This window comes from Myodes glareolus, chromosome 8 (genome assembly GCF_982192425.1).
Source record: "Myodes glareolus chromosome 8, mMyoGla1.1, whole genome shotgun sequence".
In the NCBI taxonomy this organism is placed as follows: Eukaryota; Metazoa; Chordata; class Mammalia; order Rodentia; family Cricetidae; genus Myodes; species Myodes glareolus.
Window position 1 is genome coordinate 97,852,838 of NC_142033.1, and position 20,992 is coordinate 97,873,829.

At 41.6% G+C, this 20,992-nt stretch overlaps 1 protein-coding gene across 1 annotated transcript in view; it reads left to right on the plus strand.

The window, feature by feature from the left end:
- The window catches only part of Efemp1 (EGF-like fibulin extracellular matrix protein 1), a 64,094-nt gene extending 44,843 nt beyond the window's left edge, over positions 1-19,251 (plus strand). The window contains exons 5-11 of the mRNA XM_048427583.3: positions 3,693-3,815; positions 7,943-8,062; positions 9,044-9,163; positions 10,309-10,428; positions 14,300-14,423; positions 14,513-14,708; positions 18,107-19,251. Coding sequence (XP_048283540.3) covers positions 3,693-3,815; positions 7,943-8,062; positions 9,044-9,163; positions 10,309-10,428; positions 14,300-14,423; positions 14,513-14,708; positions 18,107-18,268 — 965 coding nt within the window. The 3' untranslated portion in view covers positions 18,269-19,251. The remainder of the gene's footprint in view (positions 1-3,692; positions 3,816-7,942; positions 8,063-9,043; positions 9,164-10,308; positions 10,429-14,299; positions 14,424-14,512; positions 14,709-18,106) is intronic.
- Positions 19,252-20,992: the final 1,741 nt, after the last annotated feature.

A 20,992-nucleotide genomic window follows, 5' to 3' on the forward strand; every position in this document is an offset into this window, starting at 1 on the left:
CTATCAGAATGTTTAAAAGTGTTGTGGGGTTTTAGGAAGCATGCTCTACTGTTTTGTTCTTGGTAGTGTTAACATTATCCATGGCCATCTCATTAACAGCTATTCACTGTCGTGTTCAATACAAACCCTCCATTCCCCCATTTTGGTGTCTGGATTCTGCTAGTGACTTGGGCAAGCATTTGCTGAGCACATTCTGCCAGACCCAGCACCGGGCTGCTCTCACACAGCCTCTGCAGCCGGCTTGACTCCAACTCCCTGCCATTCTCTGCAGAGTTGCTGGGTCTCTTTCTTGTGGGAGTTGCCTTCAAAAAGGGAGCTTCCTTTCACTACCAGATCCTGTATCTCATCGCCGTCATCCAGCAACTCAGGACCCACTTCTGCAAAGATGCTAAGGCTGCTCACTCTGGCCAGCATAGGCTGAGAATCCTCCAAACTCAACGGTTTTCGCTTGTTTCCACTCAGAAGCAGAGTGTTGATTCTGCTGTGCTCCTCAGGCCTGCCTGTTACTCTGCCTTATGAAATTTACTTCCATAAACTAAAGTACTGGTCCTACTTTCTGTAAACCCTGAACACCAAGGTAATGATTCATCCATCCATTAATTGGGTAAACATTTACTGAAAACAAACCCATCACATTCCATGCGCTATAGTAAGCAGGGGAAATGAGCTTCACTGTCAAGGACAAATGATGGATAATTAAAAACAAAAACTCCTTTCCCCAGAGCATTTGTTCCTAGATTCTCAGGAAAACATGGCTGACCTGAGTCATTTTCCTGTTAAATAAAGCCGGGCTTTGCCCACGCAGATGGCCTCCCAAACAGATGTAGGAAGTGAGCTTTGCTCACAAACAACAGAGGTTCCTGCAATAGCAGCGGTTGCGCCGCCCTGGAGTGGTGACAAAGTGTCACCCTGAGCCTTCTGACAACAGACAAGCAGGAAAAAACCGCACGAAAAAGCTTAAAAATGTTTAATGGTTTAACGTGCCTTTGTGTGAGTGTATCAGCAAGCAATAACAGGGTCTTCCAAACGACAGCATTTAAATAGATACTGTAATTGAAGACAGCCCACAGAAATTCGGTCCACTGGGATTCTTTAGCTTTAAATAAGCTGCTAAATGTGAGGGCTGGGGAGAATAAATACTCTACTACACTGTGGTTAGAACAGATACAAACAGAAATGTTGATGACTCTGTCTCCAGGCCATAGAGGTTATGCTTTTAGCATTTCTAAGTGCAGGTCAAAGGAACATTGCATCCACCAATTCATCTCAGTAGATAAAGCAAATTCTATCACAGCTTTTTTGTTCTGGGTAGAGAAAGGAAAATAAGGTAGTTGGAGTGGCATAGTAGTGTATTTGGGTCTTCGTTTTTATTAAATAACTGTAACTCACTGAATAGTTTTTAGTAAATAATTCTTTTCAGAAGCTAACTAGAGCAAACTCTTAGAAAGGAGCCTTACAGGTTTGTATGTTTAAAACCTATTTCATGATTCATTGATCCCAAGGGAAATGTTAGGCAGTTTATCAAAGACACTTTGAAGCAAATGATGGGAAAATAGGAAGGAACTTGCAGGACACCCAGAATGTGATGAGGTGGAGGCAGTTTGCACAGAGTGGTTGCAAAAAGAAAAGCCTCCGTCACTGGTGAGGCCTCCTTCAGCAGTGCCGAGCGGGCCCGAGTTCTTGATCTCCTGCCAGCATGGACAGAGGGAGCTTGCCACAGTTGGATCTACCAGGACTCTATCTCTCAGGGCTGTTATCACCGCAAATGTTGGCAGATGTTCCTGACATAAAACAATAGGAATTTTTCTGTCATTTCTGCATTAGGGAGTCATAAAGCTCCAAAGAATCCCAGTAGAAAAGGTTTTCATCAAGTGCATTTGAGAAAATAACGAGGCCTGAAAGGGAGCAGCTAACTTGGCAGTACGGTCATTGCTCCATGCCCTTTCACCTCGAAAGGGCACTTTGTGGTAGATTGGAAAACAGCATCATAGTGACAACGTTAATGCATTTCAGAACAACAGCAACAACAACAAAAAACCTCGTTAATGTTAGAAATCAGGTGCCAAGAATGCTGTGTCAAAGAAAGCCTTACCAGGTTTACCCAATGGGCAGTCGTGCATCAACCACTGGAACAGCCTCATCCTCTCGCCCTCTCTTTTCGGACAGAATCTCTCTTACCGCTCCAGGCTAAGTGGAGTGATTATCTCAGAATGACTTCTTATACAATGAATGGCTTACTTTATGGCTTTGCTTAGCCTGAGTGCAACAATTCAATTCTTTTTGAAATTATATAAAAAAAAAAGGTCCGAACAAAATACCACAAAGAGCCACTCTCTGCTTAGGTGGAAGACAGAAAGCATAGTTAATTCGCATGGCTGAAAATTGATTTCTTTTAATTGATTCTCAGCCCACCACCTTGGGTCTCCCACAGTAATGATAAAAAATTCACTCCCCAACAAGTCTATCTTGGTTATGAAGACATGGTCATCTAGAAATTACATGTTTTGTGACATTTTATTAAAGCTTGGTCTTCTGTTGTTAGAGAATAGCAAAACTATGTAGCCCCCCCTTTGAAATCTGTCTTCCTAGTGGCTATGTGATTTCTGAATAACTGTGAAGGATATAGACGAGGCAAAATTAATTCTACCTACAAGTGACTGTGAATGGTCACACAAATCCCTACCACACCTTTGTCAGGAACAGGCTCTCCAAGTTGTCTTCCTAGGTAAACGCCCTTCTTTTCTAGAACTGTAACTTGCTTCCCACTGAAGCACATGTAGAATCATTCAAAGTAAAATCCTTAGAGAACTATTGTATTTTAACTACACTAACATATCTGTCCTAGAAGAAGAAGATCAAATTGGTGCTTTTCATTTTGAGTTTTGTAATGAAAACTTTATGCATAATGTTATTCTGCCATTTGAGTAAAAGACACTAGAATCAGAAGAGAGACTATATAATAATAAGATTTAAGAAGGTCTCTCAAATTCAAAAGCATTTGGTAGCAAATGTAGGAGTCATGCAATCTAATTTAATTCTCTCTCTCTCTCTCTCTCTCTCTCTCTCTCTCTCTCTCTCCTTTTATGTAAGCGTATCTACATACGTGTGTTGCTGGTGATGGTACCTAGAGCATTACATATACAAGGAAAGGGCTTTACCGATGTGCTATATTCTAGTCTCATTTTACTTATAGTTTTGAGATAGAGTCTAAGTTGCCAGTGCTGGACTTGAACTTCCCTTATAACCCAGGCTAAACTTAAATTGGAGATCCTCCTGCTTCAGTCTTACAAATAGTTGTTGTGTGTTCTCATAGGTATCTCTATCTAATAAAAGTATAAAACTGTCTTAGGGAAGCATTCATGCCTACTGGGAAAGTGATGGGTGATAGATAAAAGGAAGGAGATGAAATAAGGATTTAGCTGTAGCCAAAAGCAGCTAAATGGCAAAGATAGGTATGAGAATTATTAGGATCTCTTAAATCTCAGGTGTACACACTGGTAGTTCTGAAATTACTTTATAAGCATTTGAAATATTTTTTTCATTTTAAATATCTCCAACATTATAAAACCATTTTATAATGCTTTTAAAAATAAAGCAAAATTCAGTTTAGGAAAAATGAAGTGGCAAATGAAGAGAGCCTCCACATCTTCACAAACAACTTTAATTTTTTCTGTATTGCATGTCTTTCCCAGATATTGATGAGTGTGCCTCAGGGACCCACAATTGCAGAGCGGACCAAGTGTGCCTCAACTTACGTGGTTCCTTCACATGCCAGTGTCTTCCGGGGTATCAAAAGCGGGGCGAGCAGTGCGTGGGTAAGTCCCTGGTGCAGTTTTAAGTTTTACTCCCATCTTGAGAATCTTTAGACATCAAAACAAAGCCCTCCTGGTTGATTGAAGAATGATACCCAACAGCTGCTTCCTCTTCCGACAATAAACAATATAGTTTCCAGATACCAAGAGGAACCTTAAGGTTGAAACTATCCTAAATACTAAAGTACTATAGACTAAGTGAAAGCAATAATCTAGTCTGAATGAGACCATAAAGACAACCGAGAACTAAATTTTCATTAGGGGTTGGGTCACTAACATACTGGTGACAGGGACCACTGCACAGCAGAGTATGGTGCATGTGATAAATGCTGGGGTCAAATGCCCCCTCTACCCCTGTCATTTGAGTCTATGGTTATTTAAGTGCTCTGTGTATCACTGTGTTCAATTATCCTGTGGAGATGTCACTAGTTCCAACTCAGGAGCTCATGAATGGCAGTGGTTAGCACATAGGTGGTCCTGTGTCATGTAACTGACTGAAATCATCAGGCAGAGTTAACAGAGTCTAAAGAAGTGGTTCTCAACCTTTCTAATACTGTGACTCTTTAATACAGTTCCTCATGCTGTAGTGACCCCCAACCATAAGATTACTTCATTGCTATTTCATAACTGTAATTTTGCTACTGTTATGAATCACACTATAAATACCTGATGCAGGGTATCTGATATTCATCCCCCAAAGGAGTCATGACCCACTGGTTGAGAACCCCTGATCTAAAGCCTCTTTACACTGCAAGTCCTTAGCGGTGTTTCAAGTGCAAAATGAAGCACTGTACCCAACGGAGTTTGTGAGGATACCTCCCTGAGGTCTGAGGCCGTGTCAGCTTGTGCCACCGCTGGTGCCAGAGTCCCCACAAAGGGCCCAGTACACGTAGTCGATGACCTGCATACATTCTGAATGAATGAAAGAACACAGTTTGAGGAGGCCAGCTGGCAGGCAGTGAAGTAAAACAGCACTCTGGCTCACTCAATCAAGGAGCCCGACAGAAGTCACGAACGGCTGGGATTGGCTCCCTCTGCCCATCTGTTTACATGCCTAGACTCTTACCGCAGACCGGGGGAAGACCAGATTCTCTCCTAGGAGCAGAGAGTGAGGGTTTAGAGACAGCCAGCCTGCATCAGCTTCTACCTGAGCATGTGAGCTGTCGACATGGGTGTGTCAGCACTCAGGTCCTTGTAGACCCCTGCTGGCTCTGCTGCCAAGGGCCGTGGCTGGGTGCTGGAATGCCGGGACTCAAGGGAGGACCAGGGTTTGTAAAGCCGGAAGTTATGACACAGAACAAGAGTGCTGGAAAACTCCACAGATGCCAAAGCAAGCTACGCTCTTTGGGTTAGTCAGGAAAACAAACACTGAGGGCCTGGAAGTACAGTAGTAACCTACTCTACTGCAGGGTGAACCGAAGACAAGGGAACACTGGGAGGCAGCCTTTATGGGAAAGTGGGAAGATGAGCTCACAACAGATCAAGTGTGTACCGACGTTGCCCTCACCCACAAAGGTAGTTCCTACTCTCCTCGGAGAACATAAAGGGGTCTCGTCATCACTTCTAGCGCATCAACACCCTCCCTCCCAAAGACAGTTGCACCACAGCTTCTCCTCACTGGTTATGGCTCTGGGTCACACATGTGCACACATTCTTCCCAGAGCAATGAGACGCTCCCCTACAAAACCCTACTACGCTATCCAATCCCATCCCAGTTGCCTCCCCGAGGTGCCATGATCTACCCAAATATAATTAGTCACTCTTTCCTCCTTCCAATTAGGATGAAGTAGACCTGTTTTGGAAATTTCCAATCTGTTGCAGTCTGATACTTAAGCAAAATATAATAAAAGCATTGTGGCGGTTTCAATTGCCATAGCTAAGCATGGACTCTGAGTTCCTGCACTTGTGGATTGACCCGATCCTCCATGGACCACCACAACCAGCAGGGCACTGAGCAGCTTGCTCTCTCTGTCCCTGTCATACCTTCCTATTGTTTATCTTCTCACTGTGTGGAGTAACCTGTTTATGCCTGTATCCCATGCAGACAGATGCAGAATACGTGGCAGGTATGACTATACAACCTTATCGCCAAATGCAGTGCTGTAAAATGAATGTCTACTCGTTGAAGGGACAGGCACCATTGAGTCATAATATATTCACTGAGAGCAGACTGTGTGCCAGGTACAGTTCTAGATGCTGAGATATAGGATTAGCCCAACAGTTTTTACAGAATCTTTGGTCTGGAGGAACTATTAGAAAAAAAAATCCAAACATATTGACTAGCAATTGTGGCACCTGGCTATCACATAAGGCACTAGGAAGCACTATAAACAATAGCTCTTAATTAACATAAGATTCCTTCACATCGAATAATGTACCTGAGCATCCCTATACTAGTCCTGGCTCGGGGCATGAAGCATACAGCAGAGAGCCCACAAATATCTTCCACCTCTACCTCAAGGGAAGAGACAGCTCTTACTTGCCTCAGATAATAGTGAGAGAGACAGACAAGCAAATAAACATGCATCTCAGTATTAAGCAATGACAAAAGCTACAAGGAAGTCTGAAGCAGGATAAGAATATGGGTGGAGACATAAACTGTCATATGTAGTAAAAGGACCATCCTCCCTGAGTACCAGGAAGCAGATACAATGGTTGTGCGGATGTCTCTCTAGTTATTTCAGTGCACTGATTAGCCAGCAGCATTCTGCATCTTTCTAATAGCACCTCCCACTTCATTACCTGGTATGCTCCAGACACATCACCTAGTCTGTACCATGTGAACTTTCCAACCATTCTACCATATGGAATAAGAATCGGAAACTCCAGAAGCTAAGACATGGAATTGCCAGATCAAAGATTCAAACTCATGTTAGCTTCAAGCCATTCGAGCACACTGTTGTCAAAACAGCAGCACAGCTTTGTTATTTCTCATTCTTTCTTACCGTGAGGTAATGTCACTCTGTGGTGCGGTATTGTATGTACAAAACTGTCCTGTTAAACTACACACGCTATGCTGGAGTTGTCACAGAGTGTAGTCATGAGGTAATGACATTTTATTATGCTTCTCTGCAAGTTCTCCACCGAGCGTTTTATAGCTGGAAATATTTATCAAAGAAGGACACAGGCTGGAACACTTCATCCAAACGTCAGGACATTCTCAAAAGGTCATTTGTGTAGTGTCCTTTCCTTTCACGATGTTCTTTCGTTTGACCCTCACAAAACTTCCTAAGATACACATAGCAAGTCTTCCTATCACGTTAGGAACAAACACGAAGACACAAATGTTTGGAAGACAGTCACCAGCTGACCATGACCCACGTCTTTTCTCTCTCAATTGTAAGCTGTATCTTCACCCTTTTTCCTTTTCCTCATTTTAGGTAAGCTCTTGGCACGCCACTCTCGGCATCCTCCTGTGTGTGTGAAATGATCTTAACCTCTTTCCTCTCTTGACATTTCATTGCATTCATTTACTGCTAACATGGGTTTGTGGTTGGTCTTTTGTTTCATTTTGTTTCTTTGTTTGCTTTTGGTTTGGTTTGATTTGGTTTATCGAGACAGGATTTCTCTATATAACAGCTCTGGCTTGCCTGGAACTCACTTTGTAGATCCAGCTAGCCACAAACTCACAGAGATCTGCCTGCTTCTGCCTCCAGAGTGCTGTGATTAAAGGTGTGCACTACCATGCCCTGCTTGGTCTTTCTTCATAATGTTTTACTTAACTTATGGCCAAAGTATATTTAAAATACATGTATCCTAATTTTAAGAGAGAGGGTGAAAAGGAGAGATTGAGGAAGAGAGGGAAAAAGATTATTTTTAACACAAGATCTTCCTGAAATGTTTTCTACATTAACACCACCGAAAATTCAATAAGTCCACAACATGGTTCTGGTATTTCGAGTTTGGGGGTATTTACTTGTTTCTTTGATTTGGTTGATTTTGGTTTTGTTTTTGTTTCAAGACAGGGTTTCACTGTGTAGCTCTAATTATCATGGAACTCACTATGTAGATCAGGCTAGCCTCAAACTTACAGAGAACCACCGGCCACTGTCTTCCATGTGCTGGGATTGAAGTCATGTACCACTATGGCCAGTTAACAACTTGGTTCTGTGTCTGTGCCATCTACTTAGATATAGATGAATGCGCCGTGCCTCCATATTGCCACCAAAGATGCGTGAACACACCAGGTTCCTTTTACTGCCAGTGCAGTCCTGGGTTTCAGTTGGCAGCAAACAACTACACTTGTGTGGGTAAGTCCTGTGAGAACTGCTGTCCTGGCAGACCAGCTTCTGCCTAGAGGAGCGGTGTGCTGCTTTGTTTCTGGTGTTCTGTGCTCCCATGTGAACTGCTTTCCATCAGCTTCCCTCAGGGTCATAAAGCTGAAAAGACAATAGCTTATCTGTTTCTTAAAGCATATCAGGATAGGAATGGAAAGTCATTTTAAACTTTGGTTCAAGTTCTCCTCCATGGAGAGAGGGGGGGGGGAATGTAACTACAGATTAATGGATACACATACTTCAATTAGTCAGTGTGTGCGATAGAACGCTGAAGAGGCCAAAGGGTCACTGGAAGTTCAAGTGCATAAACTTTTCACTAAGTGCGCACATGACCCTTACATGCCTCGTCTCCCCTTTCAGAGTTCAATGTCATGCATGCCACATGATTCAGACCAGCACAACCTGGAAGGAATCTAGTGCAGGAGGGAGGAAAACGCCTTCTTCACAATATTTTCTGTGTGTTGGAGCATATACAAAACTCTGCATGGGTCTCAAAGGCTTATGCTATAATTGTAGAGGAATTTAACAGAAACCATTTAAAAAGTAATAAATATCCCAGATAATTCTTTACCACCACGTTCTGAGAGACCATATCAGTTCAGGTGTCTTAGAACAATTATTTATGGATTTGGATTTTGAATCTGGACAACATAAGAAAATAGGTTCTGGAACATATGTTTATTGGATGCATTAAATTCTTCGGGGGGAAATTTATCAGACATCAAACTGTCATTCCTAGAAATAAAATGTATTCTGGTATTTCTAAAAGAAGTGTGTGACCAACTTTTGTCCCTCCGACAACTGTGGCACTGAGGGGTTGTTCTCCAGTGAGTGTCCACAGCGAGGGACTACTTACCATCAAATGACACAGGCACAGAAGAGCAAGGCTGAGCCTAAAAATGTGCAGCCCCAGATACACAGAGACAGATGTAGACTTACAACCTTTCCTTGCAGATATAAACGAATGTGATGCCAGCAACCAGTGCGCTCAGCAATGCTACAACATCCTGGGTTCCTTCATCTGTCAGTGCAACCAAGGATACGAACTGAGCAGTGACAGACTCAACTGCGAAGGTAACATTTTCCACACTTCTTAGAGCAAGGGCCAACCTGACTGACGTTTTCTTGCCTGCCTGTTCTGCTGAGGGAAACAAAGTCTTATTCCCACAAATCCTGTTCTTGAAATCTTACAAAGGCAGTGCAGTGGAAACAGGCTTTCGAGTCTGTTACTGGAAGAAATGAGAAGCGTTGAGTAGCTGGGACACTAGGCGTAGCCTGGGAGTGTCTTGATTTTCAAAGTGTGCTCCCGTGGCAGCTTCTGCTGGGAGTTGGCGAGAAACCGAGAATCCCAGCCCCCATCCACAATTTCCAAGACAGAATCTGCACTTTTAGGTTTACAAAGAGCTGGGGGTGTGGTTAAAAACCAAGAGACTTGGCTCCTAGTTTTATCCATGCGCTGTGTGGCTTGAACACATTTTTAAAAATGTCAGGGTTGAAGTTTCTAAAGAGGAAAAAATGGCAGTCGGGTGAAAACGTGACTTTGAAAGTCTAGTGGTTATATACATCCTGAGTAATTCAGGGGCTTAAAGTATCATGAAGGGGATGCCATCAACATTTGATGTTCATACCTGCCTCATGAGTCTAGCCATGTTTATTTGGAACCACATACATCATAACCCATCCAAAGAAGTCTCAAATCAAGCAAGAGTGTTTAAAACCATAAGGAGTTAGCGTGGAACTGCTGCCTCTGCCAGGCTTAGCAAACTATAGGGTGGTTGCTGATTCTGAAACGCAAAAGATTCTTCCTCAGAAGGCCACGCCATGCCAAGACGTCACCTCTGCAAAACTGCACAGGGATAGAACTTGAATTTCAACAGTTCAGCAGCAGGGTCACACCATCACTGAAGAGGCAAACATAAATCGGATACCTGATTAGGCCTGCAGAACACAAGACGCAGAGTGTCAGCCATGAGCCCACTCACTCGGTCCGCTTAGCGTCAGTGACACCTGCTGTAAGAAACGCTCTGCAGGCTGGGAGGGAGAGAGGAGAATGGACATGGTGCCATGGTTGGCTCTGCATTTCAGAGGGAGCCTTGCCTTCTTCTGCTTTAGAGTCTGCGCTGTTTTGACATTCTTAGCTTATCTAAACATGTGTAATATAAAACTAGTGGCAGGAAAGCTTCTCAGCTCTGTGCCCCTGCTCTTGTCTGATTCTACAGACATCGATGAATGCAGAACCTCAAGCTACCTGTGTCAATATCAGTGTGTCAACGAACCAGGGAAGTTCTCGTGCATGTGCCCCCAGGGCTACCAAGTGGTGCGCAGCAGGACCTGCCAGGGTAAGCTCACAGTTCTCATAGGGCTGAAGTCAGCGGTGGTCGGCCACAACGCGGAGAAAGCGGCAGGATACAGACTTTCATTTTTCTACCTTGATTGTGCAATTTGAGTTCCTGACTCATAACATTATTAGAGTACATTTTATGAAAGGGAGATTCAATGGTACGCTGACTTTCTTTAAACCTTAACTTCCTTTCTAAAACTGTGATTTAAATAAACATTAGTGTTTCTTAATATAGTAATATCTGTGGAATTACACCTTCCATAAATCTACCAAAAAAGATTCACTTATTAAAATACTTCACTCTGAGTTTTGAGTTTAGAGCCCACTCTTACTGCTTGAGCTATACATACCTTAAACAAGCTTCAAAGGCTCCGACATATCAAAACTCTGAATGAAGTATACTTGGAGGGTGGTAGAGGGACTTGCTCTATACCCCAGGCTGCCCCGTAGAACTCCAGCCTCTGCCTCATCAGAGCTGGGATTACAGGCATATATCATTACTCCCAGCCAATTCGTGTAGAATTTTAGGTGTTGAGGAAAGCAAAACTCATGATGGATATTAAAATGTGTTTGAACGACTCAAAAAAAAAAAAAGAAAGCAAGTATTGATCCAGCAATGGCTAATGATCCTGGGCCCAATTTCAAAATTAATACTCAGATGGTCCTCGTGTCCTTTCAGGGGTGGAAGAGAGCTCTCAGCAAACATATAATTCAGAGTCTGACAGAAAGATCGGAGAATATGCTCCCCTCCCCTAACCTTCAGTGTTGTACACAGTTTGAAATTTCATTAATGGGAGAAAGGTTATCAAATAAAGACAAAAATATAGATGATCCCAGGAAATCCAATATAAACACGTTTACACAAAACAGTGGAGTAAAGGAAAATACAGCTGAACTTAGTGACAGAAAACCTGCTGGGATCTAACTCTGCTGCATACTGTCTGTACAATCTGAACAAGTCATCAGACATCTCTAAATATTGACTTTCTCTTTTGAAAAGGGGAAACACAGGAACAAAACAAAATAACCCATTAAATGATTTGAACAGCCCATAGTGATGAGCAATAGAAAATCTCTAGAGTCCTTTTTACTTGTAATTAGAAAGACTAAACTTGAGGACAGGAAAGCTCTTTAAAAGGACCAGATGGAGGGCATGTCGAATCTAGTCTAATACCACAGTTGTATGGGGGCAGCAATGAACTCAGAGACCATCTGAAACCTGGGACTTTGTAGTATGGAAACACACCACAGTAGTCGGTGTAAGTGTCATTAGAATGTCATCTCTTGCACAATGACCATCTTTATACCCTTCCCAGGTTACTAGACACTCTGCAAATGTTAATTGTGGGAAAACATTGCCCTCCAGCGATCTCACATAACCCTAATTGAGATATGAATATTACATGCAGGGAAAAATTAGCCAGTCGAATTCCCCTGGAACTATCAAATAAATGTCTGTGTGCTTCCAATCATAAGTGAATTTCATGGCAAAGACAGACTCAATTCAATACATAATAGGATCTTATTTGTCTGGGTTTTGTCTTCAGAAATATTTCTGTTATATTTGAGAGTAAAAATGCATTGAAATCAAGTGAGAGTTCACAGTGCTGTTATGTTGAAAATATCAAGTAGCAAAATGCTTGGTTATGCAAAACATCTTTCATCATGCAGACTTACGCTCTTCTAACATTTAAAGCAATTGTTTCCCTCTACTGAAACCCCAGGACAAAGTAAAATCTAACATATTTGAATTCTTAGCTTCTTCCAAGTGCAAAGGGTCTGATATAAATGTTCTCATGATCATAAGACCACAAAAGTCAGAGCAGTGTGCATGTGTGTATCTAGAGAGGATCAAAATAAGATGTACTTACACATATATATCAAATATTTTAATATTGTTTCTTCCTGAACATTTCTCCAGAATGCCATAGGTGTTGATTTTGCTAGCTCCTAAGTTACTGGAAGTAATAAATGAAGTCATAGCCTTGTTTCCTTTTGCTACTGCCAGTCTCCATCATGCGAACCAGTCTTAGTAGTCCTGTAGCTGAACGCCACTTTTGTTGCGCAGCACGCTGGAAATATTTAAAGGATATGTCAACAGTTACTTCGAGGGAATCTTGACGTTTTGTCTTTAGCTAGAGTAAGGCCGTGAAGAGACTTTGTATAACTTGTTCTTGGAAACTGTAGCTTTTCCAGTTTCTTCCTGGATTGAAGAAAAATTTTAGCCAGCTGGAAATGAAAAGAACTGGTGTTCTTCAAAACACGGCATAGAGTTATTCTCACAGTAGAACTATTTCTTTTTACTTTATGACCTTGAACTTAACCTCTGTCCTTCCTCCATAACCAAGCTCTCCTTGTCACCTAGCTCTTCACAGCTAGCATGAGAAACAACTGAATTATTATTCAACAGATCCAGGTGATCCTGATCTGTGCCTTAACACTAGCCAGCAGAAAAATTCCGGAGTAGCTGTAGTTGCCCCTCCACAGGAGTTTACACACTAGGAATACAAACAAGCAAAGCACAGATTTTGATAAGGTAAAATAGAAAGTAACAAAGACCCTAAGGGGACAATATCAGGTCTAAAAATTCAAAGGAGCTCAGACTGCAGGACCCAGCCAACCAACCTGAAGCAGGATTAGGTAAATCACTTCAGGAAAGATAAATTAAGGAATGAAAATACTCACTTGTAGGGAAGGCACGATTCATAAAAGGCTTCTGTGAGACAAAAGAGAAACTAAAATCCACATGGAAATGAAGCGAGCATGACATGATAATATGGACATAAAGTATTGCTGTTAGCTACAATAATGCTTGCTAGTAAAACCCTTTCTTCAGCTGTCGTCTGGGGATCCAACTAGAGAAACATGAATTCAGCACCTGCATGAACTGGTCTAAGCACCAGCGCTCTCCACCCCAGGACCCTCCTCATCTGGCTGCTTCTGTTTACATTGTCTTTCCTTTATTTCCCTGCCACTATTGACAGTGCCTTCTTCTGCGCTGTCCTAAACTGTCCCTGCCTCTGTTCTGTGAGGGGAACACGTCATAGCTCGCTTTCTCAGTGCATCCTCCAAGGAGCGCAGCCCCTCCCAGAGCACCACTGTCCCTGTTCCTCACAGGTCACAGGTCACAGGTCACAGGTCATGGTTGGGTCTCTCTCTCTTCCACCCTCCCTACCGCTTTCCCAGGCTCCTGAAACAGCTGCCTTCTCTTGGAAGTGTTCCCCTCTTTACATGAGAATTCATCTCCGCATCTTCTTCACTTGAGATGCCTCTTTCCTTCTGGTTGCTAACCTTTCGTACACAATCAGCTGTACTTCAGATTTGTTCTGCTCTTACCTACCTCTTAACTGCATTTTACTCTGTAAGTCACTGTTGGTATATCTACATTCTCAATGCCCCAGAAAAGGAAATGAAAATTTTTTGTTGGTCTTTTGTTTACTTTCATATAAGCAAAATCATAATTAGCATTTGACTTTCAGGTCAACAGATGGACAACTGGTGAGTGATTAAAAAAGAAATCAGGAAATGTCATGTATTAGTCCACATGACTCAGCTCTATCTATCCTGATATTGAAGCAGCAAATTTAGTTTGAATTCAGTCTTGTGTCTAAGAGCAAGCTGAACAAGCCAAGTGTGGTGCTACACACAGATAATCTTAGGTCTTAGGAGGCTGAGAGAGGAGAATTCTGAGCTCAAGGCCAGATTTGGTTACACTGTGAGCTCCTCACCAGCTTGCTCGACATGGCAAGACCCTGACACACACTCCAAACAAATACAAGTCAGTCCCTCTAGTGCTTCCTTACAAACCAAAACTCTGCCACACATAAAATGTGCTTATGTCAGTAGATTCTTTCACCCTGTGACTGCAGATATAAACGAGTGTGAGACCACTAACGAATGCCGAGAAGACGAGATGTGCTGGAATTACCACGGCGGCTTCCGTTGTTACCCTCGAAACCCATGTCAAGATCCCTACGTTCTAGCATCAGAGAAGTAAGAAACATTAGGAACTTTACATTAAAATTAAGAAGCTTCTGGTCCTCCTGAGCCAAACTGGTGAATGTGTTTGTTTGTCTCTGCAGCCGATGTGTTTGCCCAGTCTCAAACACTATGTGCCGAGATATGCCCCAGTCCATAGTCTACAAATATATGAGCATCCGATCTGACCGGTCCGTGCCTTCAGACATCTTCCAGATACAGGCCACAACTATTTATGCCAACACCATTAATACCTTTCGGATCAAATCTGGGAATGAAAATGGAGAGTTCTACCTACGAGTAAGTATGTTTCGGTAGTAGTAGCTGGCAGAAAGGTGGCCATTTATTGTGTGCATTCCATGGCGTCAACCTAAAACCTAAGGAGCTTCGCGTGTAGGCGATGTGTCCAGTCTTACTACATATGACATATGTCTTACTACATATGAAATATATGTAGTAATACTATCAGATATTAAAATCTAATCTTTACAGAAGAGTGAGATTCTGAAAGATTGAGTAGTCTCCCAAAAGTCACCCAAATTCCAAGTCATGGAATCTAAGCAAGCTGTGCATGACTCCCCAAAACACAAGCATGCCCCAAATAAGTACTGCAAATGCATGCTTTTTAATTGTACAGAAAAAAACACTCAGAGAGCTTTTCTTGGGATAAAATTTACTGATTTTTTTGATGTTTACACGTTTAACCTGTCCCTTGACATATTTTACAGACTGATGTTTACACGTTTAACCTGTCCCTTGATTTACTAACTTCCTTCTTGCTCCAGTGTAACAGGATCCCATTTCTTTGCCAGAAAATTAGAAGGGATTAATTTCTCAGAGACAATTTCTAAGGTGAAAAACACAACTCAAAGTGCTTTCCATTGCTTTTATTTTTCTTAATAGGAAAGAATAGGTTTCATTAACATATATGTCTTAGACTTGAGTTTTAGAAGTTGCCTCAACATGAGTATTACACAGTTCAGATGCTTATTAATTATTAATCAGTAACTGCACAGTAGCACAACAGCTCTTCTCAAATATTTCAATAAAGAAACTTTCTATTTTGACCTTTTAACCAACATTTAAGAAGAGTAAAAGCTTCCTGTACTAATATTATGCAGTTAGATGAAGTCCAAACATGCTTTTTTCTCTATAGTAAACCTGGCATTTTGAAAATTATTTTTATTCTCCAGAAATACTTTTCTCATGAATGAGGTGAAACATCACCAATTTTTTAGAATATTAGAGATTTTAAATTATTTGCAGGATGTGCATGACTGAAATCCCAGTATTCAGGAGAAGGAATCAGGCCTGCAAAGTTGAAGCCAACCTGGTCTCTCCAATAAGTTTAAGGCCAGCCTGAGTCTGAGGCCCATCTGAAGTTCTGAGAAAGAGTTCATCTCATATTAAGAATAAGAAAAATAACAAAACAATAAAAATGGGTACTCTTAAGAATATTTAACACACAATTAAAATCAACTTCTACAAATGTTCTACACTGGAATTCCACCTGTAGCCAGCATTTAATGCAGAAGGGTCAGCCAGCAGGCCGTAGCTGAAAACCTACTGTGTTCTCGGTGTTATGCTGGCTGCTTTGAGAAGCTAAGAAGACATTCGGTGCTCTGTTCCTTCTTTCAAAGAGCTTTTTACTGAATAATTTTACCCTGGGTCAATCTACTGTTTAATTCTGTAGCCTAATAGAGGCACAGTTGTGGAAGACCATTCACAAAGAGTACGTAAGGAATGTCTCAAATCGTTCAGAAGAGGGCTAAAGTAAAGAAGGACTAAAGCATGAGAACCTCCCTCTGTCATCTGACCTGAGGACTACTGACCATCTCCTCCGCCATGACCTTCATGTCACCCTGCCACCAACTCCCAAATCCCAGCCATGGCCTGAGGTTTCTTGTCATTCAGCGCAGTATCACGTGAGAATCTTGGTCTTCAGTGGCACAGGCAGTAGCTGACGCTCCTGTTTTCCACATGTTCTCACCCCCACTCTGTGAGCTACTGTCACCAGCACCCCACTCCCCCAGGCAACAGCCCCAGATAAATGATGTGATTCACATATATTCCCTACCAAGCGTGTGAGCACAGGTTGGTAATACTAGAAAAGTTTAGGCTCCACTTTCAGATAGGTCCTCAGTATGCTCAACAACCCTACTGCTTTTCTGTGTCTTTCGTACCATTCTCTTCAGCCCTTGCTCTCGAATGTTCTCAGATCTAGGAAGTCCTTATACCCTACTTTCTAGTAGATAAGTCACTTCCTGTTTTGAAACCACTGACACCAGCACTAACACTAATAGGCATCAATGTCCCATTCTATCCCATGCAAATGTGCATCTGTACTGTCCCTCTGGTTTCCAAAGATATTTTATATTTGCCAGTCAAGACCAGCCCAGCACTGTGTGCTTCTCACTGCATCTCCTCTGGACCCCTACTCCATCAGACTGCCCTGCCTCCAAACGTTGAATCTTAGGTGTCCCACTGTCTCTCTTCTCCTGTGCTCTTTGCTCTGTGCCTCCTCACCTCTTAGCCGTCCCTTTGTCTTTCCGTCAAATACCCTACTGACACCGCTCCAGGGAAGAGCCACCAATGACATCCATAATGTTAAATCCACAGCCTCTTTTCAGTTCCAATATTTGATTCTGCTTTGCTGTCAGAGGCTGCCACCCCTCACATGTTCTCCAGTGAAGCTTTTTAGTTCTTCTCATCTTTCTTATTTTTCTTTTTCTTCTTCTAATTTTTTTGAGGGACTAAGGGTTTTCAAGACAGGATTTCTCTGTAGTTTTTAGAGCCTGTCCTGAAACTAGCTCTTGTAGACCAGGCTGACCTCGAACCCACAGACATCCTCCTGCCTCTGATTCCCAAGTGCTGGAGTTAAAGGCATGTGCCACCACCACTTGACTCTTTTTCTATTTTTTAAATTATCTATGTGCATGTGTGTATTTTTATAAGTGTGTGAACATGGGTGTACCTAGGTGTCTGCAGAGGCCAGGCAAGGGTGTCAGATCCCTTTTATAAAGGAAAACATTTAATTGGGGCTGGCTTACAGCTTAGAGGTTTAGTCCACTATCATCATGGTGGCATGCAGGTAGACATGGTGCTGGAGAAGGGTCTGAGAGTTTTACAGCTTGATATGTAGGCCAGGGGGAGTGAATTGTCTCCAATGGGCATAGCTTGAGCATAGGAGACCACAAAGCCCATCCCCACAGTGACACACTTTCTCCAACATGGCTACACCTATTCCACAAATTCACACCTCCTAATAGTGCCTCTCTCTATGGGCAGTCAATGACATTCAAACCATCACACAAACACACAATGTTAAGAAAATGAAAAATGGCAATTTTCTTTCCCCGTTCCAAGATTATCAGACTCTTACGTAACTCTTTAAAAAGGCTGGGATGATTCAATTTGTGGATAGAGAAATGCTAACATTAAAGAAAAGTGTGAAATGTTAACACATGTTATCAAGAAATGTGGGAAAACAAGAAGAATTTGGAAAGCAAAGCCTTACCTTGGAGCCAGTGCAGATGACAGGGTTAAGGTAGGGATGAAGGGTCAAGCCAGCAAGAACTAAGCAATGCTTCTTTATCCTACATTTCCCCCTGGTTATCGCAGGACGTATGCTAAAGAAAAATAGAAACTCTAGCCCCAGAAAAATCATTCTCTCCACCCCTCTCTTCTCGTTATTTTAGCAAACAAGCCCTGTGAGTGCAATGCTTGTGCTTGTGAAGTCGCTAACGGGACCAAGAGAATACATCGTGGACCTGGAGATGCTGACCGTCAGCAGCATAGGGACTTTCCGCACAAGCTCCGTGTTACGATTGACAATTATAGTGGGGCCATTTTCGTTTTAGCCTTTATGAGGGTCCACCACATGCATTTCAATAAGCCAAAGAATATTGTTACATTAAAGCACTATTTTATTTATAGATATATCTAGTACATCTGTATCCAGACAGTTACACTATGATAGGAAGTGGGCATTTAATCTGTAAGATTCAAAGTTTATCTTTATCACTGAGTGTAAATTAGACATTAAGCCACCAAATGTTCTTCTTGAAGGGAGCTAAGCATATATTATCTGGTGAAACTTGGATTCTTTCCTATAAAAATGGGACCAAGCAATGATACTGTTCTGTTGTATGTAGAGAATACACAATTCCACAGGCCATCTCATGAGTATCGGCCATCTTAACATCAAGAGCAAGGAGGAGGGTTTTTTTTAACTGCTTTGTAAGAAAAGGGAAAAAAGTCAATAAAGATATATTTCTTTAGAAAATGAGAATCTGCCATGTTTGTGTTAATCTGTATTTTAGTGATCAGTTTAAAGGTATTGTTTATTGTTCATCAAAAAATTATTACTCCACAATATAGTAGTTTCTGTAGGACTCTTGAACTTTGTCATAAATTTCACCCACAATTCCAAATGAATCACATATCTCCTCAAAATTTACCCCATTGGGAAGTCTATGAGGAACAGTAAAGAAAACGGCTTTTTGTAAAACCATGTTAGAATCCTCTAAAGAAGCAAGCACATATAGTAGAATTCCTGAAGCAAGAAGTGCACCCAAGGTTCAGAAAGAAATGGGGGGGAAAGTATTTCCCTGGAGACATCCCTGTTTCTAAGCTTGACTTCTAGCAAGCCTCTGGTTTGCCAGGAAGAGGCTAGCCTTGTGCTTGCACTCACAGAGGACAGAATGGTGGCTCTTTAACCTTAAGATTAACATTAGCCTTCCTTCCCAATCCTATGAAAAAGCTTCGTGTCTTGTTTGTGTAAAATAACTGCTTCTCTTTGATGTATCATATTTTTAACTAAAATAAATATTCTAGTAGATCACCCAGTTTTCAGAAGAAGTTTTTTTAATGTGACCAATAACAGATGACATAATTTTTATGTACTGAGAAAAATCAATTGTAACTGTCAGAGCAAGGACAATCTTTATATTTTATATATAAAATAATAAAGTAGAAGATGAAGACATACAAAGACTATTACAAACATGCCACAAATAAAAATGTCACAAGTAACCTCACTGCTGAAAACAAATGTCTTTCAGAGTTGACTAAATATGAAAGAGTTGTCAAAAAGAGAATTCACTAGGGAACAAAATACCAGCCCCTTGTGTGTAAGGAGTTTGGGTGGGTCTCAGCCACAGCCGGACACAGAAACACAGACAGCACAAGATCCTGCTGGGCAGCCACAGGAATGCTGGACTGTTTGGCACACCCCTCACCTCTACACAAGGTCTACAGTCCACACAAATTAGAGACTGGCACAATCTTTTCCATTTTTAACCAATCTAGATGTTCCCCCATTTGGATAAAGCACTCAAGTTAGAGTTGAATACAAGAACACTTTAGGAAGTGAGGATCTACAACATTTGTGTTGGTTATTACTTTAATGATCAGTCTTAAGGCAGATGTTGGCTGTAAAGCATTAAGTCACTATTGTACAATGTGCTGGTGTCTATGGGACTCTAAGCTTTATCAGAGATTTCATCCAAAGCCTAAGATATTATCCAAGATGGTTTCCCATCTTAAAAAGACAGACTTGTCTCTAGTTCTCCAGAGCACTGCAGAAGTAACAGGGATCTATAGAAGACTCATGCGTAAATGTTGGCCCTCCAGCCTCCCTTCAAACATGGCATATTGGATCTGGATCAACAGAAGCCATTAGCTGCCAAAAAGATGAGTCTCCTTTTAGTCCAAAGCCTGGTCCAACCCACAAACCACAGACACATCGAAAGACCGACAGTCCCATTAAGGCGTTCCTTTCTTTAAATTGTGGTAAGTGCACACGTCAAAGGATGCACTGCTTTAGTGTGTGCTGCTCCGAAGTGCACACTTCAGCAGATGCAGCATGCTCGCTAAACTGTGCAACTATCACCACTCTCTAGATCCATAACATTTTATTCACTAGAAAAGCCCATACTAGTCACTCCCAGAACCACTTTTCACAGACTCCTGTAAGAGCTACTTCTGTCTGGATTTGTCAGTTCTGACATTTCCTATAAATAGAAACATATATATATATATATATATATATATATATATATATATATATATATGGGTTTTTGAGTCTGGCTTCCTTCACACAGCATGTTTCAGAGATCACTGACAAGCATTTACCTGTAATTCTCATAACATAGTTTCTATCTGTAATTCACTCCTTTTGTGTTCATTGCATGGATACACATTTTGCTCATCAATTCATAAGCTATTAGGTATCACTTGATACATTATTTCTGCCTATATTTCTTCTTGTCATACATTTTTACAAAAAAAACTGATTACTTACTCACCCATTTCAGAGTCAAAATTACCCTATTTCCAGCAAACTTTTGCCTAGGAGAGGATAGCCTGTATTTTTTTTTAATTTTTAATTGACAGGAACAAAGTCTTGCAAAGACTTTATAGGCACAACAATTCTCAGTACACATAAAAATCATAATGCTCTCTTTGACTGTGTGTTGAAATCCAAAGTCAGTGATGACCCAAATTAACAAAGGCAATAAAACAAAGCCCTGTTTGTTCTCCAGCTGTACGGCTCCATCCTCCTGTCCTTGAAAATCATTGAT